Source organism: Hesperophylax consimilis, chromosome 22 (assembly GCF_061612785.1).
Source record: "Hesperophylax consimilis isolate HC1 chromosome 22, BYU_Hcon_1.0, whole genome shotgun sequence".
NCBI lineage: Eukaryota > Metazoa > Arthropoda > Insecta > Trichoptera > Limnephilidae > Hesperophylax > Hesperophylax consimilis.
The window spans coordinates 23302200-23316663 of record NC_142857.1 but is presented as its reverse complement, the minus strand read 5'-3'; the positions used below and the strand labels follow the sequence as shown (position 1 = coordinate 23316663).

Below are 14464 nucleotides of genomic sequence, written 5' to 3'. Positions count from 1 at the left end.
CACTGGCGTATTTCCGCTCATCGCGATTGCAGCAGTCGGAAGCGAAATCAGTGGACGTGGTGGTGTGGTGCTTATAAACGGAACGAACGTCATCGGACCAACCCTCGTTGGAGAAGTTTGCAGTTTTGGCACAACTCTAGTCGGAGAAGTGGGCAGTATCGATATTGCACTGGCCGCATTATCTAAATTGTTATACAGGAACTGGTAGACGTACCACGGGTAGTAGTGACTAGGGAAATTGGATGGGAAGTCGCCCTGTTGGACCTCCCAGTTTTGGGTGTTTGAGTAGTTATTGTTGTTATTGTTGTTTTCTTTGACTCCTTCCCCCCAGCCACCAGCCCAGCCGTCCCCCCAGCCGTCCCCCCACCCCCACCAGGGGTCCTCGCTGCCTCCCCCGCTGCGGTCGGGGGACCTGGCCTTTCTCACTATATAGTTTTTGGACATGATAGCCATGTTAAAATCTCTCTTGATGTTTCTTAGACGGGAGTTTTTGTAACATTGCTGTGGATTAGAAAAAATATATTTTAGTTTATTTATCTCTAAATCGCTATTTGTCGCTATTCGCGTCTGTCTGTTTGTGCGCTTAGTCCTTCTAAATTACTGAACGGACTTTGATAGGGTTTTCACTTAGAGAATTTCTTCCGAAAGGTTTACATATAAAATACATTCATATTATATTTATAGAATGTAGAGAATAGTCGATGTTTTGTAATCAAGTCGTAAAAATATATTTTCGGGCAATACATTGTTAACGCTAGCTAAGACTTAGGAGAAATATCAAAATAATGTACTACAGAATTGTATATCTTAAAAAGGCCTATAGAAAAGTCCACGAAGGTATATGTCTATATCCTAAGGATAACCCCCAGCAACGTCGGGTACACGTCAGCTAGTTTGATGCATAACCTAAAACTATCAACTGCTGAAAGCCAGTGGAACTATGGCACTCCCAATCGAAAGACATTTTACAAAAAGTTATGAATTGTTCAGGGGAGACAAAAACGTGTTAACTGTTGCCATCATAGACTAAATTAGACTAGACACGGCATATTCATTTAAAAATAACCCCAACACAATTTTGGTTTGGTTCACATGCACATTTATGAAAAGGCCCACGCGTTATGTTGCAATGCGAAATGGGCACTGTGCATTGCGTTTTACCTTTTGTTGGTCTATTTTGCTTCTCAGCTATGCTGGGCAAGTTCATTGTTTCAATCACAAAAATAACCGAGTTCCAAATATTTAAATTTGAATTATGTCCATATTACAACACCTCTGACAACAAATTCTCCGTGGTTTCGCTTACGAGTTTGAACACTTATACAAGGAGTTTAAACAGAGTTGGGTTGTTAAGTTCATCTCCATATTTGTGACGTACGCTATGTGGCGTTGTTTTTAAAATGAATTTAACTAGACAGGGCTAATCTAGTATAATACATCAATGGTTGCCATAGAACAAAGAAGAAAACTAGAAGTGCCTTCTATACAAATTTGAATGGAAACAAGTTTTCAATATAGCCCATTAGTCCAGCGCTCTGTCACACTTACACTCGCCTGACATCGAAATTCGTAATGAAATTTTGGGTTGGAAATTTAAGGCCCGATTGGAGGAATATTTGTATGACGAAACACGTCCACAAGGCATTTCATTTCTTATGTTCTTCTTTATTCTATGACTGTTGCCTAAGGGAATAAGATCATTATTTGTTTACCAATAATTTGTTGTTTATCCCTTTACAACTAAGATGATACGAGAGTGGGATTGTCTTTGATAATATTCTGACAGAAAATAAATTTGTTTTTGGGAACGGAACCAGTGTCGATAGAACGTGCGTGAGCTGCTTATGTATGGTACCTTCACGCGCATGCGTTTCAATCAGTAAGTCACCCTGCCCTATGGGATCATAACTAAGACCTTTACTATTATAGCCCAATACAATTTGGAAAATATTGCCGGTTGCAAAGGGTTTGAAAACATCTGTACCGAGACAGTTTTAATTTTGCATCAATATTGTTTTTAGATGTAACATCTGAAAAAACAAGAAAGAATGGACGGTAAAATGAGTTTAAAGAGTACACATTACGCTTTTGTGAATGGAATAAGAAGTCGGGGACTTCCCAAGAAGACATGGCATGATTAATTGAATGAAATACTTGTTTCAACGGCCAGATTAACAGTATGTACAAGATAATGTATCAATCTGAATTGCGCAAGACATTCTTTCATCTATGCATGACTAGTCTCAGAAATAGCGTTATGTTCAAAACGTTTTTTGTTTGTCAGTAATATTAAATGTATAAGTATATTAAAGATTTAATGGGACAATTTTGTTTCCCATTAAATCTTTAATTTGCCTATGGTTCTGACTAACCTTTCATATTTCACATTGATTGCCGTTCACTTTGTAGTATGATTATTTACTTCTCAGCGTACCGATAATTGCACTAAAGAAACGTTTGTTTTAATTCTTTTTTTTATGGTTAAATAAAATAATCGACGGAAAATAAAATATACTCACCATAGACGGCAATATCACACATAACAGTAACAGTATCCAAATATTGACAAACGCCATTATGTAAACGCGTTTTATTTCTGAATGCAATTTCTTTTTGTTTGCTGTCAATTATAATAATATTATCAATGCTGTTTGCATACACTTTATACCTTTCAAACTAACTTTTTCCCAAGTACCTAACAGAATTTATATTATCTTTGACCATTGGAAGTTACATTACCTCAATGATAGAATATGTATCGAGAATGTGTTATTTTAATTATTTTTAGTTTCTAGTCTTTTTTAGTTCTAACTAGATGTAATCAGTGTAAAATTACAGGTTGTAAGTCAAGACAAGATGAAAACTAAGAAATTTTGTAATTGTGTAAACAGCATAAAAAAAATTAAGCACTCCAAATAAAAATTTAAAAGGCGAGATGGGCGTACAATCAAATATTTCAATACTACGCTCAATTAAATTATATTATTAACTGCAAAATTATGTTTTTTAATTAAATACTGCGAGTAGAATACATCTTGGCCTTTCCTACAATCAAGCGGATTTTGTCTTCTTTTAAGCCCAGAATAAAATAATGTGTCAGGTCTATAAAAACTGATTTATAGTGCAAAATCTCGTACTTTATTGTATAATGTGGAAAATTAATTTCTTTAAAAAATTATCAGAAAACATTATATTAGTTTAGCCTGAACTTCACAGTATAAAATAAAACACAGTTTTAAGTGATCTTATGGAATTTCAATCTTATCGCCATGTACATGGGGTTAAGGTTGAAATGAGGCGTATTAAGACAAAGACGGCAATCTCCACTATTGGTCTAAAATGAGTTTGATATGGTGATGAATAGAGAATGAAAAATATCATTGATAACTGCAAAGGTTTCTGGAGCAAAAATATCCTTTACAATTATTGTATTAAGTTCAGCATCAACAACAGCAATCTCCTTCAGGTTACAGAACAAAAACGACAGTATTTGTTTGAGCCAATCAGAGATCCAAAATGTAATATTCAACATGGCCGCCCCATACAAAGTGTTAACCTAAAAAAGATTGCATTTCTGACGATACCAGCACAATCCGCATGTGTTTGCAACAAAACCGGCAATATCCAATCTCTACACAACAAAAGCGACAATCTCTATCTGTTAATTGAAAATAACTCAATAATTGATCAATTAATCGCAATAAAATATAAATAGAGTAGAACTGAAGGAAACACTTATTACCAAAATTTATGTTTTATTTTATTTAGCGCAAACACTATCATATAACTTTGTCTCTTTCTTATGTAGAAAGCTCTCACGCCCACAGTGGCGTCTATCTGTACACAATATACTATAGATAACAATTTAAGAAACATTACCAAAAAAGTATTCTTAATTTCAAATTTGAAATATCAAAACCTCAACATTCTATAATCTTATAATATGGAGTAAACCAAATAATTTAACAAAGGCAGCAAGGTGATTTTTGATGGACTAACCCCATTTAATTTTGAGTCAGAAATAATGGTATTTGTTATAATACAATTCGTTTCCTGTTGGGATTTTCGCCATTTTTTCAATTATTGTTCTGCTATAAATAACCTGGATTTTCCATAGTGGTGTAAACACTAATCTTCAGCAATTTCATCAATTTTTCATCAAGTACTTACCTTACTCAATTAACTTACTGGCAACACTGATGTTATAAAAATTAGGTAGGTCGCTAGGTACTTTCTCGATATTTAAATGTGTTCTTTTTTTTTGTATACAAAACAAAAGAATTGGTTTTTGACAAATGGATTTTATTGGAGGGAAAATAGTTTAGGTAGGAACAATGAGTAGTAGAAGTGACTTGTTTATTTATGGGTAGGAGGCAAAACTAGCAAACATAGATAGTGGGGTTGAGAAAGATTTGAGGTTATGTGTTAGTTTATATTAAGCTGTGAAAATTGTGGTAATTTAAGGAGACATGGGCCAGTAAGGAATCGGCATAAACCGAGCGCAGTAAGAAAGCGTGATGCCAAGAGCGCTCCGTTTCATTTCTATTGGTGAGCTTACTTGAGTTGCTGCGACACTGGAGTTGTATTTCGTACTTTCATTACCCGCATTCTTACTGTACCGGGTTTATGTTGATTCCTTACTGACCCGTTAAAGAGCGGGGTAAGTATAGTAAACATGCGAATAAGAGAATAATTAATTATTTTTATTGATAGAACCATGTTCTATAAGCATCCAATAATATTATTCCGCAGACTTCATGATCATAGGTACAACCAACAAAAGGTTCCCACGTAAGAATTTTTTTTGTTTTTCCGTTCATCAATTCGCTTCTCCAAACTGAAAATAATCCTGAAGATCGTCATACAAAAAAGTGAAATTTAAAAATCTATATAGGTATATATTTATGTAAGAAACCGATAACAACATCAATAATGTCATATTTTTCAATCTTACCATTCTAGCTCACTGAAAAGTCACTGACTTCCACTGCTACTTGCCTATCTTCCATCATCTTGTAAATTTTCTAGACATTTTTATGAATTTCAATTGCCTTCCTAATTGTGCGTTTCGGTTCTTACCGGGACTACAGGAATAAATTCAAAGTAATGGCCAGTTTCAATTAAATGCTCGACAATTGTCGATTTGTCAGGGTGGCCGAGTTTACACGCTCAAAAGAGTTCTGATATCCTTTTGGAGATTTCCCATTCTCTCTGGCCAGAATAAAGAAGAAAATCAGAAGTGCTTTCCTTACAAATTTGAATTGAATCAAATGTTCCATTTAGCCCAATAGTCTAACACTCCATCTCCATTGTAAATCTCCATCACATCGGAATTTCGTAAACAGAGTTGTATTGGAAATTTAAGCCTCGGTTAGGCAAATATTTGGATCACTAAACACGCCCACTATGCACTTCTTGTATAAATAAAATAAATTAATTTTTATAACAAAAAAAAACATAAAAACTGCATAAATAATTCAAATAATTCACAATTTTTTTTTATTGTAACATTTTCAAAATATAGTTTTACATGTACATACATTTTTGATTTTTTTAAATGTAATGAAACGCTGTGCCTGACATCCCAAAATAAACAAGATTAAAAAATTATATTAGGTTTGAATGATAGGTAGGTACTGTACAAAAATAAAGTGTTAGAAATTTGATTTTAAATTTTACTGAGGCAATCTTCTAATGTTCCAATTCGAATGCTGCTTCCACTTTTCTCCACTCCAATTGCAAACGACCATGAATTTAGTCTCCAAATCTGAATGTGTCTGATGGTAATGTTTGTAGAGGATCTGTAAATGAAATGTTATTGTTGATTAAACTGAGTGCACAATATTAGTATAGATACCACATACTTCCTCATATTCTTTACCTCCGCACTACCTCTAACCTCACAACGTAGCCCGATTGGCAATGCCTGACTCTATACGATTGGGACTTATCTAACCTAACCTAACTTATTATTGGTAAAATTTAATTTACTAATACCACACTTAGGACAGGTTGTTTACAGAATTTGAACAATTCATCGACATATTAAAATAAATTATTTCACCATGAGCCGTTTGCTTCACAGTACACCGATGATAATAGAACTTGAATTGTAACTTTGAAATTTGATAAATTGTTCAAATTCTATGAAACAAGCTGTCCTTATTCTGCATATTTTTATGAAATAAAACTTCGATTCAACTTAATTACAATAAGAAACCACTATTTCAGTTATTGGAGATGGAAAATAGCACAATTTAAACAGCTATTTCTTTTGAACAAAATTTATATTTATGGTTTTTAGTTTGGCGGCCATATTGAATTTTGAAAGAACTAAAATACAATAAGTTTTTGTTAGGTTGTTTTAATGAAACATTGTGTTCAGTAATTATGCATAAGCAGTTGTAATTAAAATCTTATTTTATCTTGTTCTGTTTTATTCAGCTTGGCCAATTTTTGTACAGTTAAATTGCCTGTTAAAAAAGATATGTAAAATTTGTGCGCATAATATTTACTAAGTCAATTCATAATCATTATTACGAGTGAATGATACAGTTTTCACCATGCAAATAACACATAACCAATTTGCTTAAGTGCCGGATAACTATAATTCATCGGACAATAAATGATTCATGCCCAATTCGATGGCACATACAGGTTTTCCAATAAGAGGTGTTATTTTGAATAGCCCGCTATTTCGGTAGATGTTACTTTTGAAGCTGTCATTTTTTGACATTTGACAAGTAGAAACTACGCCATTAATAAAAATGGAACGATACACGCTTCAACAACGCATTGAAATTATTAAAATTCACTTGAGTGAATCAAATGGAAATCATCTTGAGTGATGAGGCCTATTTCCACCTCGGTGGCTTCGTCAACAAGCAAAATTATCGCATCTGGGGCTCGGAAAACCCAAGAGTCATTTTTGAAAAGCCTCTCTATCCTCAACGTGTGACTGTTTGGTGCGGTTTATGGTCCGGCGGAGTCATTGGACCTTACTTTTTCGAAAATGAGGCTGGAGCAACAGTTACGGTGAATGGATTTCGCTATCGAGAGATGATTAATGATTTTTTATGGCCGGAATTGGATGGTATTGATCTGGACAACGTTTAATTTCAACAAGACGGCGCTACGTGCCACACAAGCAACGAAACCATTGATCTTTTACGAATGAATATCAAAATAACACCTCTTATTGGAAAACCCTATAATTGAAGATACGATTAGATGAAGGTTTTATATTAACAATAATTATTGTTTAAAAACTGCTATTTTTCATATATTGTATGACCTTAGTTAACAAACTACTTTTACAAACTATTGTTTGGGTATGGCGTGGAAGTGTGTCGACTGTTACCGAGCTATGAGCTTGTTATCAAAGCAGTTATGCAATAAGAGTTTTAAGTTTGGTGCGTAGATAGAAACAAAAGTTTGGTTCCACTGTGTGTAGATGCGATTTGCAGTAGTATGATTGTGACACTGTTGTGCGCACGGTTTCACTCTAATATTGGCTCATGGCCTATCCTCTTGGTTGCTATTTGAATTATTTATATAGAACTGACTTTATGGAAAGGGTAACCATTCAAAGAAAATGTATATGAAAGGGTCGCTGAATTATGTCCACTGGACCTGGTTCAGTGAAATCACTTGCATTGTCCCAGTAACGTATCTTCACTCAATTAATTAATTAATCAAGCATTTGAAAAAATACACATTTCGAATAAAGAATTATTAACCCTTAGTAGATCGACAAGAAAATTCAATAAATAAACAAAAAATAAACTTTTGTTAAGTCAACTAGTAGACATACAGGGTGGGGCAAAAGTAATCACCCGATGTTCTTTTGCTGTAATTTTTTTATTTTTATGATAAACTTTGGTACTGTTTGTGAAATTTGTTTTTTTTTCGGTAAACCGATTCATGTCTTATCGATTTGTATTCTGCGTTTGTTTACTTCACAAATTTCAAAACCGAATTGACATTTGGCGCCATCTGCAAAAGTTATAGCGTTTTCCAATAGGGTGATTACTTTTGCCCCGCCCTGTACTTGATAAAGTGACATTTTAATTTATGTCTTCAACTAGCTTAGTAAAAGTAATATCCGAAAGCAAAATTATCATGCAAGATCGACACTGCAATTGCAGTGCTTCGTACCGTGTTATATTGGTAAAATAATATTGGTATATACTTTATCGCTTGTCTAATAAGATAAGTAGTTCTAACGATAGTTACAATCTTGTAAAAGTTAATTGAACTTTAATAACATTACATGTTACACGGGAATATTTCACATTACTTATCAACTTACCCGTGCAATAATAAATGAAATTAGTATGTTTAATATGATTAACTTACTTGATGTTGGTCTGGTTGCTGCTGGTGTTGGGAATGTGAAAGGGGTTAGAGTAGTTGAACTTGGAAACGGGGCAAGCGTAGGCGGTGTTACCCTCGTTGGAGTAATGGTCGGAAATGTGGGATTCGTAGGATATGTGGGGTACGTTGGATACGTTGAATATATTGGATACATCGTGTTGGCTGAAGTCTCGTACTGGTTCAGCAGCAATTGGTAGACATACCACGGGTAAAAGTTGTTTGAGTTATTCGGGTAGTTTGGATAAGCGTTCGGTGGATAACCACCCTGTTGGTTCTCCCAGTAATAATTATCTTGGTTATGGTGATGTCTATCTCTTCCTCTGTCCCTTCCTCCGTAACCTCCCCAACGGTCTTGCTCTTCGCTGCTATCGTCGGGGGATCTGGCTATTCGGTTGATGTTTTTAGTAGCAACGGGTCTCTTGTTGCTTTTGATGAGACGGGAGTTTTCGAGACATAGCTGTGGATTGAAAAAACACTATTAAACTTTTTACTATATGATGATAATGCAAGATTCGTCCTAAATCGTAAGTATAGAATCCTACAAATTTGCAAATTGCGAGATGAAATGTGTTACAATATCTTTTCTCTTGTTATTTCTGAAGAGGCAGGAGTTTTCGAGACATAATATATTTAACAATTATTTTACAAGCAATAATTATTCACTTGAAACACTCATCCACATTGAAAAATCTCCTGACAAAAGATACATGACGCCAACGGGACTCGAACCCGTGTCCTTTCGATTTCTATTTAAAGTTTTACGTATTACATTTTTTCACCTGAAAACAACCAACTGAAAAAATGAAAAAAGTCCCAACTGTCGGAAGCCAGTAGGACTACGGCATCCCGAATTGGGAATCTGAAAGGGAGTGAGGAAGGGAGGTATATGAGAAGAGAAAAGTTGAGAAGTTACCTGGTTTTTTAGATTTAGTCACCAAACATTTAAAGCAACGTTTCAATTCTAAACAGGCTATACTAATTTCCATGCAAACTATATTTTCATTATAATTATGATAAAATTTGTAACAAATATCTTTTTTTATTTGCGTTAGCCAAATATATTTTACTCACCATTGACGGAAGTATCACAAATGTTAAAAGCAATACACAAATAAGCTTGACAAACGCCATAATGTAATATTTTCTTTCCTAATCCACTTTATGATTGCTGTCAATAATATTTTATATTACGTGCATATTCTGTGAACCTTTCAAAACGTATGCTATGCAATTTAATAAGAGGATTTATATTCTATGATCATGGTAGCCTAAGTGATGTAAAATCTACAGAGGATGTGTCACTTTCATCGTTAAACAATTTTTGAGTAGTCCATTTCAAGTAATGTTTTGTTTCTGAAAGGTGATCTTTCACCAGGGCGATACTAAGAGTATAACTCTGATATAAAAAAGTTTTTGTTGGTTACTTTTTTGGCCACTTGTGTAAGTAAATTAAGCTGCATATTTTTGTAAAAATTATTGAAACTTCTAACATTCTATAATCTTGGACAGCGTCAAAATTGCCATTTTTAATGTGCTAACTCTGTATTTAGTTTCAGAAATAATGATTTTGCACTATACAATTCATTTCCTGTGGGAATTTTCGGCAATATTTCTATTATTACACATATATAGTGCTTAGAATATAATAACTAGTATTTTATGTGGTGATTTCAAAACTTCAATGATGATTCATAAAATTTAACAAAATTTTTCCGTCTGGAATTTTTAGATCAAATCAACTATTTTCACTGCGCAATGTGATTTCAATAATAAGATATAGAACTTTGCTTTATGGAAGCTGTTAAGAAATAATTTCTCTTGATGTGACTAGCTGTTCTGGGAAAACTACTTATCTTAGATTATGTACTATTATGTTATTAATGCTTCGCTATTGCTAATGTCTTTCTCGGGCGTCTCCGACATCTTCCACCATTCAAACCACTCTCTTAACACTCCTGGCACTAATAAGAACAAACTTTGAATTCTTTTACCAATATCGGTCAACTACTTTTCGAGTTTTGTAAGTGCAAACATATGCAGGCTGAATTTTTATATATCAAGATTAGTTTAATTCCTCGGGTTTCCGGAGCTTCACGCAGGGTTTTTGAAATTTCACGTAGACAGTGACCTTCCTCTTGTTTTTTTAATTTTAAACAATGACATTGACTGTACTGAACTTCTGTCCCTTATTAACTTTAACATACCTTTGAGATTTTTTGTTATTTGTTTTTATCTATATCACAACCTCATACATAAGCTCACATTTTAACACAACCTCAAATAACACATCTGCCCTGATGATGGACTCTGCAATGCTGTCCGAAACGTTGGCTAAAGAAGGAGTTAGCGCAACACGGCATAATACCCCAAAAACAAATAACAAAAATACTTTTGGCCGTGAAAATCTTAAATCTTACCTTTGAGATGTACACGACACACAGTGCTATTACACACGCTAAATTATAAAACAAATGCAGCATCTAAATCGCCGATTAACCAAGCTCTTCATACTCTAAATAATATTTGTCTTAACTCAAACATCAACATTTTTTTCGGATTCACTGCCCAAATTCAAACGTGGCATCATGTCAATAATTTAAAATGCGCATACATGCAGACACACACACACACACATACATTACACACGTCACACACACACCTATAAACTTCACAAGTCACCTGGTAATTAAGGAATAAACATACTACTTAGCAGACATTACAAGGAAACATATCATAGGTACACAACATGAAGTATCTTATTCCTGTATATTGTTTCATCTCTGTAAATCATGTACTGTTTTTTCTATAATATAAAATAAAATAAATAAAAAAATAAAAGTGTGCAAAATTTCATCAACCTCGTAAAAAAATTGTAGATTTGCTGTAGAGTAAAACAGACCCTGTCCTTTGTATCGACGGTCCCAAAAAGAAATACATCGCCAAAAGCGTGTTTTATTTTATGTTGTGCAGTTCAGGCACAAATGTTAAAAAGTTGTCCGATCATTTTCTAAAGAACTTAATTTGCCACATTATACAATAAAACCATTAGAGAAAAGGGGTTCATAGATAGGACAGTTTAAAATTTTTTTGTATTTCTTTGGCATTCACTATGTAACAATTTCTAGACATTTTTTGTTTTTAATGAGTTTTTATTATTCACAATGTACATTTGTTACGTATAAATTTTTTATAAAATTAGCGACCGGTTTCGACACGTCCGTGTTCCACGTGTCGAAACCGGTCTCTAATTTTATAAAAAATTTATACGTAACAAATGTACATTGTGAATAATAAAAACTCATTAAAAACAAAAAAAGAACAGTTTAACTTTAAACCAGTTTTAGGATTTCAACAAATTCCTAAATTATAGATTTTATAGGCCTAATACTTTATTTTTTCTAGGCTTATAAAAAGACTTTTCAAAACAATGCTAGATTGTTTCGAAGGCCAAGATGTGTTCTACTGGCATTATTGAATTAAAATATTTCTAAGAGATTAAACTAAACCAAAAACACATATTTTGCATTACTTCATTAACTGAAAACTAAAGTAGGTATATCTTTCAACAAAATGGCAGAAACTCCAAATATGTTCAGGAAACATAGGTTAAATTCTATCACATTTCTTGTTACATATTGTTTAAACTAGTTTTAAAATTGGATAATTTAACGATTTGATGGCATTAACGACCAAACAAGTGCCACCATTAATGCATAATCAAAACCTAAATTTGAATTCAACCTTAAGTGCGTCATCACATCACCACAATCATCATTTTTCCGAGTGGTGTGTTAATCGGTATTTAAAAAAAAGTTTATTTTAATCTGAAAAAATCACTGCGGCAAGTTTTATGAATTTACCAAATTTACTAAAGATTTGTAATATTTTTTTTAATAATTTGATGTTTTAAATGTGTTAGATACTCTCAGTACCTCCCAGTGGAAGACCATAATTTAAAATTAAAGCATTGTTTGAAATGACTTTAGTCATGTTTAGTGACCAGATCTGATTAATATAATGTACTTATCTCTTCACCATCCTACTCCCTTCAACCTCACAACATATCCTGAACGGGGATACCATAGCCTCACTTGCTCTGGGTACTCCGGTATTTACATGAAAAAAAAAAATCAATAGGAGAAGTAACTAGAAAAGGATGAATTACTAAATAAATCTCATCCCATCTTTCTACTGGAAACCATGCAAAACAGAACATGATAAAAGTATTAGAAAAGGACAAATTACTAAATAAATCTCATCCTATCTTTCTACTGGAAACCGTAAAAACAGAACATGATAAAATAATAGGTTAGGTTAGGTTTGATATGATTTGATACTTTCACGGTTGTTATTGTTCTGTTTTGCCATGGAGCTCTCTTTACTGTACTCTGTTATTGTGTTAAACATTATTTTTGTTAAATGTGATTGATGTTTGGTTATTTGTTTCAGGTCTGTACACATCACTCCTAAACCCCGTGGTGAACAGGCTAGCTGACACTCTGGGTTACTCCAAGCCCATCTTTGCTGTCATCATTGATGCCGGATCCACAGGCAGTAGGGTGCTGGCTTATACCTTCCATCAGTCATTCGTTGGTAAGTTATCAATACTAGTAGGACCGTCACTGTCATCGAGCCATCCTGACAAAACCCAAAATTTCTCGACAAAATCTGAATTTAAGTTCAGTTATTTAACCTGATACATTTTCCCAGGGGCATCAGTATTGGTAAGTTAGTTTTGCACCTGGGAAGAATCAGAAGCATGTATTTTGGATTGAACCTTCCTTCCCAGGGACTGAATCCAACACCACCAACACCTAAGCAAAATCCTTATTGGATATTACCGACATTTATTTTGTAAATTAACTGCTGTAAATTTTATTTTTATTTTATTTTATTGTTGCATGATTTAGGGGGTATTTCACTATGTCGGGCTAAATATCTGACTAGCTAGCCGTTGGCTGGCTTTAAAGATCGGAATAACTTCGTTATTCAACGGCGACTTTCACCATTGTTGCCGAGCTTCCGGATAGATAACACTCGAAATAGTCTGGCAACATCGCAAAATGTTTGCAGTTACCCCATCTACTGCCACGCCTGTCATGTTTAGATAGATTCGTGTCGAATTAATACATTGTTTCTTATTTTGAACACAATCAAATAATTCAGGATGGATCATACAAGCATTCAAATTCATTCGAGCTCTTAAAACTCGCGGCTTTCGCATCGCCGCCCTTTCACCTGCTTCTGTAAATCAAAAACCTCGGTATCCATAATAATTCGCAACAAAATTCGACTCACTTCTCCGCTGTCAAACTCGGAATGTTTTGACGCCATATTTGATTCGAGGAATAGCGCCTAACGTGAGGTTCAAGCACTGATTAGTCAAATCGAAATTCAACCCGAGCGTTAGCGTTATTCAGATATAGTGAAAATGAAAAAATGACTAATCCGCGGATTAGTGCTTAGTCAGAACATAATCAGAGATAGTGAAATACCCCCTTAGAGAGTACATCTGGTTTTTTGTGATATTTCACCCTCCATGCTAGGGATGACCCTGTGTTATGGCGGGTGAATTTTACAGTTTGCGGACATAGAATCTACACATTACTATAGTATAAAAAAGAGAAATGATGTTTAGCTATTTTGGGTTGCAAGAAGAGGATGGAGAAGTTAGAGAATTATAAGAAGATGAACAATTTGAGAAATTATTAGTATATTTTTTTTTTTTTTTTTTTTTAAAGAAAGACAACATTCCCAGGTTACGAATAACCCAACAATGTTTGAAAATCTCCTACTACCACCACAGAAAGCCGAAAATGTTGCTTGTGTTGTGATGGAGGACTTAGCCAGCCGAGGAATCGAACACGCGACGCTCGGGTGAGACCCAAGCGCTATGCCCACTCAACCACTGACCGGTCACACTAATTAATTATGTACATACTATAGAATAAGGATATATGTATTATGTTTTGTCTGAAAGGTGATTAAATTGATAGAGTGTAGAATGAATGGGTATTGTAGTTGTAATGTATTCCGTGTGTAAGGATCCATTTATTAATTTGTTTTTTAAAGGAATGGGGTTGACTCA

The 14464-nt window shown here is 34.2% G+C and overlaps 1 protein-coding gene across 2 annotated transcripts in view; it reads left to right on the top strand.

The window, feature by feature from the left end:
- The window catches only part of NTPase (ectonucleoside triphosphate diphosphohydrolase NTPase), a 46152-nt gene that overhangs the window by 14475 nt on the left and 17213 nt on the right, over window positions 1-14464 (top strand). For both annotated transcript variants that reach the window (XM_089644828.1, XM_089644827.1), the window contains exon 3: window positions 12826-12969. In XM_089644828.1, coding sequence (XP_089500954.1) covers window positions 12826-12969 — 144 coding nt within the window. The remainder of the gene's footprint in view (window positions 1-12825; window positions 12970-14464) is intronic.